The following is a 12,011-nucleotide window of genomic DNA, read 5'->3' on the forward strand; positions in this document are numbered from 1 at the left end:
CTACCTTTGACTTCATGGAAAATAATGCAGTAAGCCAACTTACTCAATCACTCGACTACTCCTTACACTCATGTCCAAAAGCACAGCTTTTTGTCTCTCCCAGATTTCCAGAATTATCGCCGCAAGAGCTTTTACAAAAGCCCAATGAAGTGGAACGGAAAAATGTTGGCCTGTCCAGTGTGACAATTGAAGATGCAATCAGCAGAGAGAAAAAAAATTGGAAATAATAATAACGAAATTGAAAAAGCTCTACATAGAAGAAGAGTAGGAGGAGGAGGAGAAGAAGAATAAGAGAAGGAGGAGAATAAGAAGAAAAAGGACGGGGAAGAAATGAGGAGCAGAGAAAGAGAAGAAGAAGAAAAGAGGAGGAGGAAAAGAAGGGGAACAACAAGAAGAATACGAAGGAGGAGGAGGAGGAGGAGGAAGAAGTACTTGGATGGAAGAGGAGGAGAAGGGGACCAACAAGAAGAAAAAGAAGCAGGAGAAAAAGGTAAGATGAACAAGAAAGAGGAGGAGGAAGAAATAAAAAATGAAAATTGTAAAATTGATCACGTAAAGGGCAAAAAAGATCGAGTCCTTTGTGTTTTTATCGGCCGAAGTAGGAGAATAAGAAGAAAAAGGACGGGGAAGAAATGAGGAGCAGAGAAAGAGAAGAAGAAGAAAAGAGGAGGAGGAGGAAAAGAAGGGGAACAACAAGAAGAATACGAAGGAGGAGGAGGAAGAAGTAGATGGAAGAGGAGGAGAAGGGGACCAACAAGAAGAAAAAGAAGCAGGAGAAAGAGGTAAGATGAACAAGAAGGAGGAGGAGGAGGAGGAAGAAATAAAAAATGAAAATATTGTAAAATTGATCACGTAAAGGGCAAAAAAGATCGAGTCCTTTGTGTTTTTATCGGCCACCCTGACGGTAACGAGACAAAATTATTTGACGGTAACTCGGGACACCAAGACGTCTGAAATGAGAACAATCGGAAGAGGTAAGTATAGGTACATAGGTACTGATTTCACTACTTGAGAGTTAAAGCCTTGCTCCTATCTGTACTAAACCCTACTCTATATTAACAATGGCAACAAAAAGCTAACAATTCTGGTTGACAATGTGAGGCAAAGAATCATTATACCTACGAGTATTGTGACATTAGACAAATTCATGTTGATGCAGCATCAATTTAGTTAGGTACATAAAATGTATACTTTTCAGCCAAAATTATTCAAAGGATTGCGTCAATACATTCTGGACATGTTTCCATTTTTTCCGTCTCCTATTTTTTTCTATCGGACTTTTTTTACTCCTTTTACCTCTTCTGTTCGAGAAATATTGCGGAAATAATTGACGTTCGAGCTTTCGTCTGATAGAGGTGTTTTGTCGTCATCTAGCAGAATTCTTAGCTAAGAGCCAAACCTGGCAAACCTACATCTAGACAACTCAACCTCATTTTGCTTTAAGGGACCCTTACCAAATTCAGGAAAGTGGCTCTATCGGACTTTTTTTTACTCCTTTTACCTCTTTTGTTCGAGAAATATTGCGGAAATAATTGACGTTCGAGCTTTCGCTGTCTGATAGAGGTGTTTTGTCGTCATCTAGCAGAATTCTTGGCTAAGAGCCAAACCTGGCAAACCTACATCTAGACAACTCAACCTCATTTTGCTTTAAGGGACCCTTACCAAATTCAGGAAAGTGGCTCATATTCACTCATGAAAATCACAAAAGTATGTAAAAAACCAGGTATCTGAATAAAAATTTGAGGTCCCATCATTACCCATCCCGACACATCAACTTTCGCGGATATCAGAACAATCGGGCCCGATAATCCGCCAAAGCCCGCGCGTTCACATTCCAAACCCGAAGTAGCGAGCTGAGCCCGAGTCCGCCCGAATCGGTGAATGGCTCATATTCACTCATAAAAATCACAAAAGTATGTACAAAACCAAGTATCTGAATAAAAATTTGAGGACCCATCATCACCCATCCACTTTCGCGGATATCAGAAGAATCGGGCCCGATAATCCGCCAAAGCCCGCGCGTTCACATTCCAAACCCGAAGTAGCGAGCTGAGCCCGAGTCCGCCCGAATCGGTGATTCGTTTCGCGTAATCCTCATCGAACGCCTCTTCAGCACCCGTGGTCGAGTTTACCGTCGTGACGTAGAGAACATCCCGGTTGCTGTGTCCGAACACAATGCTTGTGACGTCAACGCAATTGTTCTCCAGGGAAATTGTGCGCAGGATCGACTTGTCTACCGGGTCCAGGGCGATGATTTGGGCTGCAATCGAGAGATGTTATGCACGTAAAGTGTTTGTTTAATGTAGGTATATTATTTTATTTTCTTTATTTGATGATATCAAGTACCTAAATACAAATACAAGAGGACAATTCCCAAGACACAAGTCTAAAGTGATACATATGTTAGGCCAGCCACTCACTATCAGGTAGACCTGACAGGTACACCTGATCAGGTATAACTAACATTGACACCTGATAGTGAGTGGCTGGCCTTAGGGATAACACTTTTGACTTACAACCTGCCTCGGTGGTGTAGTGGTCAAGGCGCTCGCCTGGTAAACAGGAGGGCGTAGGTTCAATCCCAGCCGAGGTATGGAATTTTATCCTCAATATAATTTGAGAATTTGACCACAATAATAGTAGTAGCCTACTGCTGGAGTAAAGGGACTTTTCAGTCCTATGCGAGCAGTATAAATAAGCACTATTATTATTACTACTACTACCTAACCTCTTCTGGACTTTCAACTTAAATATAAATAAGCACTATTATTATTACAAGGCCATAAATTGGGCTTTATAAAACCTTCATCCTCCGATCCGGTGCTAAGCTGACATTCTAATAGGTATACTCGTTGGGACTTATACAGGACCTATTCCCTTCTTCGCTAGGATTTTACCTCACAGCCCTTCATCTCTAGGTTCCTCCTCCATACAAAAACTAAGCTTTCCAAGTACAAAATAGGTACAACGCTATGTCAACCTAGCAACTTACCACTTTTCTATACAGGACCTATTCCCTTCTTCGCCAGGATTTTACCTCACAGCCCTTCATATTCTCTAGGTTCCTCCTCCATACAAAAACTAAGCTTTCCAAGTACAAAATAGGTACAACGCTATGTCAACCTAGCAACTTACCACTTTTTGAGCACCCTACCCACAGATTGTCATGAATGTCGCACGTCAGACAATGCGGCGATCCTTTAACGCCCGCCAGTTTGCTCCACAAGATACTCTCCAACTTGGTTTCCAACTTGCCCTCATAAATGTTGTAGCCAAACACGTGAATCTCGTCCTGGACAGCATTGATCACGTACAAATGGGACGCACTCCAGTTGAAGGCTAAACCTGGAAGAAAGAATAGAATAGAATATACCTTGTTTATCCTGTCAGAATGAGACTGAAAAGTCCCTTTACTCCCGCGGTCTAACCTGCGTCACACTAGGTACAAACCTACCTGTGCATTTCTCCATTTGAACATGGAACACGTTTGTGAACTTCTTCGGCGCTTCGTACACTTTAACATAGCCTCTGATTTGGACATACTCCTCCCCATCCACAGGATGTGGATCCGCCACCTGCGATCCAATCACCACTCTGCCAATCGGATCTGCCTTTCCATAGTTGATCTTCTCATCGTTGTCCTGTTGGATCTTTTGCACAAAACTGACCTTGAAAAGGAGAACCAAAGGGTATACCTAAATATTTTACAGATCAAGTTGATCAAAAACTTATATATTACTAGCCGAAATCCGTCGCTTCGCTCCAGATTTCTGCTAGTAAATCCTTAAGGCATGGCCGTTCATGTCACTCATCCATTTAGTGGTCTTGCTCGGCGTAGCCCAACAAAAACAAACCGGAAAATAGCCTATAACGTTCACGGGAGTGCAAGCAATAAGTTGACAAAGTTTCATAGCAATCGGATGAGCGGTTTGGCCAGGCATAAAGTTCGAACAAACAACAAACACACACACAAATATTCATTTTTACATATTGGATGACTGCTGAAACCCTCCAAGAGAAACTGACCTTGTTCTTCTTCCCGTTCCATTCCACTTTGTACAGACTGTGCTCACTGCTGGCGAGATACTTTCTGTACAGCACATCCTCACCTGCGCCCTTCACGGTCATATCCGAGCCTCTCTTCCTACACCTCCTGCTCTGACAGATGACGTCGAGAGCGTCGACTCCCTTATATCCTACTTGAAAAAACTGAGCCTTTATACCAAAATATAATAGCAGTGTGGAATCGGCGCGAACGACCTGTCATTTATCAGTGTTAAGGCGCCTAAAGGAAAAAAAAAGTTCGAACACACAAACAAATATTCATTTTTATATAGGTATTAGATAACTCGTCCCGAAAGGGAAAAGAGGTCAGAAAGACAGGATAGAAGAAATCCAGTCGTTCCGAGGACGAACCTTATCTGTATAGGATAAAATCCTCCCCGGGCGGGAATCGAACCCTCAACCCAGCGCTTATTACAAGGGAGACGCGCTACCCTCCAAGCCAACTAGCCTGGCTTTGTCGGTATCTAAAACGGTCAAACTTTCTTGACTTGGCGGGGCGGAGCGCTACCGCGCTCCTTAATAGGTAGAAGTGTAGATATTATGTAAATCGGTAGATACATAGGTATGGTATCAAATTTAGATATGTAAATCGGTATCAGTGAGAGCATTTCATCACTTGACGGTGTTGTGAATCAGTACAGTCATCCATTGTTAAACTTCTTTTACTTTACCACTATCCCGATTTCATTTAGTGCTTAGGTAACAAAAGCTGAATACAATTTAATTCGAATTGTTGTTCAACTTTGTTGACAAAACAGTCGGCATGTCGATGTCGGCAAGATCTTTTATCAATATCCACGTCGAAATGGCTGAAATATCTTCTTCTTTTTTCGCTCCTTTGAAATACGACACTTCGATAGATGAAGCATCTGATGTACATACCTACCTACTTCAAAGAATTGTCGAGATAGCGACCACTGAAACCTTCAGACATTTCCCACTATTACTTTTTCTCCTCTAAAGCCACCCCTGTTGGACCCAACCTGGACGTATTTTATGCACCAGCTCTAGCGTAAAGGCCCAAAGTGCCTTTCAACTTTCAATATGACGGGTGAGTTGGATTACCTTCGATGGCAGCTATCTTCATCTCTTCCTGGGCGGGCGTATAGCGAATTATCGTCCTATTGATCTCGTCCACGAAGTAGAAATTCTCTCTGATTTCATCCCAAAACAGTGAGTGAGCTCTGAGAAATACGTCGCTCACTTTCTCTACACTGTTCTCCACGCTGAATTGAACCTTGGGAAAAAGGTAGAGAAGAGTTAGAATTCAGTAGTTTTCCGGTAAAATCCTCCTCCGTAAAGTAAATGTCTGATAACTACAACGTGAGGGGCTGCTTAAGTGTATCCAAACATAGTAGACCGGCCGTCGATCGACGAGGTGAATCTATGCTATCGAGGCAGTGTGGATGGTTCAGTTGATATCGATTGACGGTCGGTCGACTATGTATGGACACACCTTTAGATTTCAAAATCCAGCGAAAAGACATGGTGCAATGCCTAGTTTGTTGGACCCATCACATATTTTATCGTCCTAAACCTATCTACAACCATTTCAGCAACTCAAAACTCAAGTCTAGTTTTCCCATTACCAACCTTGGGTGCTGTTTTCGGTTCGAGAACCCAGAAGGGTGCCTTCGGGTACTGTCGTTTCTCTTCGCGCTCTTTTCGTTTTTCCTCGAAGTGGGCACGCCACGCTTCGACCGAGTTGGCGCCACCGTCTTCTTGTCCAGTTTCTTCCGGGTCCACCAGATCGCGTGACGGATGCGGTGATAGCCAATCCATGACGCGGAATTCTGCGTCAGGTTGCACCTATTACACTTTGAGCTTCAAAACAGAAGCCCCTTTTGATAAACGGCCGATGAAATCCTTCGAGCCAAATTGTCACCCCAAATTTGTAGCTTCCAAAATAGTGGCCAGTATTCTCCTCGAAATAACGAGACTTCTTTTCGTCCCATTTTCAGACCTATCGAAATGAGAAAATCCGACTTCACTGAAAGAACAGCTACACAGCGCGGCGCTTTTGAACTTACTGTAATGACTCTTGAATAGCTACTGATGATAATTTGGTGACACAGCGAACATATTTCTATCTTGTGCTGACTTACCAGGGCTGGAAATGATGTTTTAAGTTTTATGCGAGTAGTGAATTCTACGTGCTACAAAAGCGTAGTAAGACCAGCGCTACTCGCTACTCTGTGAAAGTGAATGTTGGACAATGTACAAAACGTATGGTAACAAATTGAGTACAACAGAAACCAGAATGTTGAGAATGTCAGCAGGAGTCACGTTAAAGGACAGGATTAAGAGTATCTACATCAGAGGAAGCTTTGGAGTAGAGCGATTGAAGAAAAGATAGAAGAAAAGCAGCTGAGATGGTTCGGGCACGTTAAAAGAAGACCGGCAGATCATATGGTCAACAAAGCTCTAAGTATAAATCTACCAAGAAAACATACAAGAGGAAGGCCCAAGTACACCTGGTGGCGGCAACAGAAGAAAAGACTAGAAGAAAGTGAACTATCAGAAGCTGACACCCAAAATAGAAGAGTTTATCACCTGCGAACAAGAAGAGCTGACCCTAACAGTGGACACTGATGTAGGATTAAAGCAAGGGAGATATATAGTGAATTCTACGTGCTGCTCAGTCTTCTGAAAAGACTGATTTAGGAATGGCTACAAACACCAGCAAAGATATTGGCGTAATCAAGTCCTGTAAAACACCACTTGTATGGATCTGCAGTTTCAACATGGTTGCAGATCGCAGCTAGCATTTCTCCTTCTTGTGCCACATTCTCCATCTTGTGCCACTCTCATCCATTTTCTGCCTTCTACCTTTGCTATTGATGGCCGAGGCCACAATCTGGGTTTAAACTCGGTCTAAGAGTAAAATATTAACCAATCTGACTGTCTCCAAATTTTTATTAGAAAAAATTGACTAATCAGATTACATAATAATCTAAGAGTTAATCTGAGTTTAAACCCTGATGCCCTGTTCATGAATTTTCCCATCAAGTTTGTGGATGTCTTCCTCTCTTTTCTCCTCTCGGGTACGACTCAGTCCCTCTCTTTTTACTTTCTATTACCACAGTACAGCGAGCTATACTAGTTCCATCTGTTATCTTTTTATCTGTGTCCCTAATATCCGTCCCTGCCCTCAGCGAAGCATTTTATGAAGAAGAAATCACGAAGGACGGGTGCAGAGGATTGCCTTCGACTGTGAAAGAGAAAAACAAAGTAAGTGTAAAGGTGTGTCCACACATAGTGGACGGGCATCGATTGATGTGAATTTATTGTGAATCGATCGACGCGACGGCCGACTATGTTTGGACACACCTTAATGATTGTTCTTCCGGGTTAGCTTAACTCTCCTCTGTAGAAGTGATTATGAGCGGTTAAAAGCTTACAATACGACTGTTTCTATGTTTCTAACCAGATGATACAGAATTCCACCCCCAACTTTATGTTGTGTAACTTTGTTAGTTACTCTATTAACTTTATGTTGGACGAGGTGCATTCATAGAAGAAAAAGTCGCAGAAGGAAACAAACCTTCAGACATTTCCCACTATTACTTTTTCTCCTCTAAAGTCACCCCTGTTGGACCGTACCTGGACGTATTTTATGCACCAGCTCTGGCGTAAAAGCCCAAAGTGCCTTTCAACTTTCAATATGACGGGTGAGTTGGATTACCTTCGATGGCAGCTATCTTCATCTCTTCCTGGGCGGGCGTACTCTATGGAAGTGAATGTTGGACAATGTACAAAACGTATGGCAACAAATCGAGTACCTACAACAGAAACCAGAATATCAGCAGGAGTCACGTTAAAGGACAGGATTAAGAATATCTACATCAGAGGAAGCTTTGGAGTTAGAGCGATTGAAGAAAAGTTAGAAGAAAAGCAGCTGAGATGGTTCGGGCACGTTAAAAGAAGACCGGCAGATCTTGTACGTCAGATTCTCGATACGTAGGTCTCTATGGCCCCTACCTTTGACTTCATGGAAAATAATGCAGTAAGTCAACTTACTCAATCACTCGACTACTCCTTACACTCATGTCCAAAAGCACAGCTTTTTGTCTCTCCCAGATTTCCAGAATTATCGCCGCAGAAGAAAGTGGACTATCAGAAGCTGACACCCAAAATAGAAGAGAGAGCTGACCCTGCGAACAAGGAGAGCTGACCCTAACAGTGGACACTGATGTAGGATTAAAACAAGGGAGATATTTAGTGAATTCTACGTGCTGCTCAGTCTTCTGAAGAGAATGATTTAGGAATGGCTACAAACACCAGCAAAAATATTGGCGTAATCAAGTCCTGTAAAACACCACTTGTATATATGGATCTGCAGTTTCAACATGGTCGCAGATCGCAGATAGCATTTCTCTTTCTTGTGCCACATTCTCCATCTTGTGCCACTCTCATCCATTTTCTGCCTTCTACCTTTGCTATTGATGGCCGAGGCCACAATCTGGGTTTAAACTCGGTCTAAGAGTAAAGGATGAACCAATCTGACTGTCTCAAAATTTTTATTAGAAAAAATTGACTAATCAGATTACATAATAATCTAAGAGTTAATCTGAGTTTAAACCCTGATGCCCTGGGCATGAATCTTCCCATCAACTTTGTGGATGTCTTTCTCTCTTTTCTCCTCTCAGGTACGACTCAGTCCCTCTCTTTTTACTTTCTATTACCACAGTATAGCGAGCTATACTAGTTCCATCTGTTATCTTTTTATCTGTGTCCCTAATATCCGTCCCTGCCCTCAGCGAAGCATTTTATGAAGAAGAGCTTTCGTGACGGCGAAAGTTTTCACTTAGCGTTTAACAAATTGCTCTTTGTTTATTGTTCATAATGGAAGTTATTGTTTCAAGGACACATTATCTGCATCGGGAAAATAAATGGAACAACGCCAACGCATTGTGAATGTTAAAACGAAAGTTGAAAACAATTCGACACAGAGGTTTTATCAAGAATTTCTAAATTTCTATTGGAGGCGAAAGTTCTTTAAAAAACTCTTTAGCCCAATATGGATGCTTGATCCTTGACGTCTGACCTTCACGAATGTCTCTCTCTCTCTCTCTCTCTCTCTCTCTCCTCGACACAGAAGTCTTATCAAGGATTTCTAAATACATATTTCTATTGGAGGCGAAAGTTCTCTAAAAAAACTCTTTAGCCCAATATGGATGCTTGATCCTTGACGTCTGACCTTCACGAATGTCTCTCTCTCTCTCTCTCTCTCTCTCTCTCTCGCAGGTGCTTTAACATAATGGACCATAGATCGTTCTCCCCGAAAATGTCCATGAAATCCATGAATGTCCTTCATCCTTGAACAGTTATCCCGTGATACGTATTAATGATTTCAAGTTGTTCAGGAATCTGATTTAGTTTACATAAATAATAATAGATAGGGATTTTACGCCACTGTACAACTGCTAAGGTTTTTACTTTCCTTATCCTATAGGAACACTTTCCTTATCCTATAAGAACACTCAAATAAGCATCATTCAATAGGATAAGGAAAGTCGTGTGATGTTCACACCAGATTTTTTAGTGAAGATGACGGGTAGGTGAGTAAGAGGTCAATTTAGAAGAATTAGTGAAGCTGCTTCAAATCTCGAAAGAGCCACCCTCTTGCTCAAAGACATCGTCCAATATCTCAAACCTAATATTAGCAGAATGATAATCTTTAGAACTTTTAATTTGGGGAATCGCTAAGAAGATAAAGGCACAGATTTTGGGTAAGGGGATTTTACGCCACTGTACAACTGCTAAGGTTTTTTTAGAGACGATGACAGGTAGGTGAGTAAGAGGTCAATTTATAAGAATTAGTGAAGCTGCTTCAAATCTCGAAAGAGCCACCCTCTTGCTCAAAAACATCGCCCAATGTCTCAAACCTAATATTAGCAGAATGATAATCTTTAGAACTTTTAATTTGGGGAATCGCTAAGAAGATAAAGGCACAGATTTTGGGTAATCGAAAAGAAAAAGAACCAAGGGGATTTATGTATTAAGCTCTCATATGATAAATGAAGCTAATAGACTTTTCAAAACTTTTCTTCCGCTCCCTCTCCCTCCTCCTCCTCCTTTCCCTCCTCCTCCTCCTCCTCATCATAACTTCTTCTCTCGAAAAAAAGAAGATAATAAATTAACCTCTTCACGTTCCATTTTCTTCTTCCGGTGTCTATTCATCATCTAATTTTAGTTCTTCCTAGATTTCTATTCATAACCCAATTCTACCAGCTTGTATTTTGTTGACTACTGCTTTGAAGAGTCCTGTTCTTCGAGGACCTATAGGGATTCCTATGGGGATTAAGTTGTTGCCAGACAACGGCCATCGGTATTTGGCAACCTTTCCCCGTTTTTGGAGATTCCCGAAACAGCCAAAGGAGGATCGGGCTTGACCTTAGTGAGATATCTGCCCTGTTTCCTTGGAACTGAACACTGAACAGTCTAAAATAAAGCTTCAGTGAAATGACTCAAATAAAAACGGAACACATCATATTAATAATCAGGGGCCTTCTGATAACAAGTGGACTCTGAAATTTTCTGAAGTGTCCAGAAAAAGTCCACCTCCCACCCTAAGGCTTCTCTTCATCAGACTTCCCCTACTACCTCCTTCTCCCATCTCTTTTCTCATTTTGTTAGAACTTGGAACTTATTTCATCTGTTTCTGTTGTTTTTTTTTTTTTTTTAATCTTCTTTGCCATTTTAGAACTATGTGAAAATCAAAGGAGTGGAACTACTTCTAACTTTCTCTCTATTGACTCTTCTTCATGATCGACAAGAAAATTGATACCTATACCTCTATTACCTGTCAATCTATGTACCTCTGTGCTATGTTGAATCCAGGATAGGTTGAATTTGAGAATCTGAAGAGTGTGAGATTGAGCAACTGAGAAATAATCAGTGAAATGAAAAGCCCTTGCTCCGTCAACGTTAATTTAAGTTACACGAACTTTTTTATGGAAAAATAAAAAAAAAAAAATAAATAAATAAAAACATACTAATGAGCTTTGATTTTGGACGGAGGCATGAGGGCTCAAAAAAAAAACTTTGATTTTTTGATTCAAAAAATTTTGGTTCGATTTTTTTTTTTTTTCTCTCAAGCAAAATTTAATGAAGCACAAAGTCATCTCCTTATTTATTTTCTTCTTTTTTTTTTCGTAATTTATCCCTCTTACATCCCCCTCTCCCTCCGCCCTCCCCTAACCTACCCTCAAATTCTTTCTCGCAATTATTGTCATAATAATCAGGAATCAGGACAGGAGAAAAAAAACTTAGGGGTAAGTGGAGATAATAAGGGGGGGGGGAGGGAAGTTGGGAAAAAAATTAATCAGAGTAAATTAATCCGATTTCCCACCACTTTCCTTCTCTCTCTCTCTCTCTCTCTCTCTCTCTCTCTCTTTCTTTTTTTCTCTCTTTTTTTTTTTTCTTTTTCTTTCTCTCTCTCTTCTCTCTGATGCTCTTCTTCTCTCCTATTAGTAAATTATTGAAGAATTTGGGAATTTCGAAGGGATTTTAATGAAGGCAAGAGTTGAAAGACACCCCATAATCCTGATGGTAGGTTCGCATGAAGGTATAGATATAGGATTTGGTAGGTAGGTATGTAGGAAGGCACGAAGGAAGGTATGTTATTTTGTACCTGGAACTCAGCATTAGTTCAGGGGTTTTAGGCTTTTGGGTAACCTTTTTTATACGGGGTGGACTGCTATCAACCCAATTCTTTGCGGACCACTTGATTATTATTATTATTATTATTATTATTTCATTATTATTTTATGTCATAATGCGTAATCACTTTATTAAGGTACCATAATATTACATATGGAAATAACTTTCAACATATGAATATCTAAATTTCTCTCAATTCATTCAGGACTTTCCTAACGATGGACGTGGTAGATAAAATGACTGACACGGGTGACGTGCACGCTTATTTTTTGTTTTTTTTT

General features: G+C 40.9%; 1 protein-coding gene across 1 annotated transcript; it reads right to left on the reverse strand.

Moving 5' to 3' along the window:
• Positions 1-1,891: 1,891 nt before the first annotated feature.
• LOC103513074 (regucalcin-like) lies at positions 1,892-6,392 on the reverse strand. Its single transcript, XM_008477886.2, has 6 exons — positions 5,659-6,392; positions 5,131-5,302; positions 4,027-4,196; positions 3,455-3,668; positions 3,136-3,345; positions 1,892-2,260 (listed from the first exon to the last, which is right to left on the reverse strand). Exons 1-6 carry the CDS (start codon positions 5,845-5,847, stop codon positions 1,983-1,985), a joined length of 1,233 nt encoding a protein of 410 aa, XP_008476108.1. The 5' UTR covers positions 5,848-6,392; the 3' UTR covers positions 1,892-1,982.
• Between the last annotated feature and the right edge of the window lie 5,619 nt (positions 6,393-12,011).

Source organism: Diaphorina citri, unplaced genomic scaffold (assembly GCF_000475195.1).
Source record: "Diaphorina citri unplaced genomic scaffold, Diaci psyllid genome assembly version 1.1 scaffold39, whole genome shotgun sequence".
Lineage (NCBI taxonomy): Eukaryota > Metazoa > Arthropoda > Insecta > Hemiptera > Psyllidae > Diaphorina > Diaphorina citri.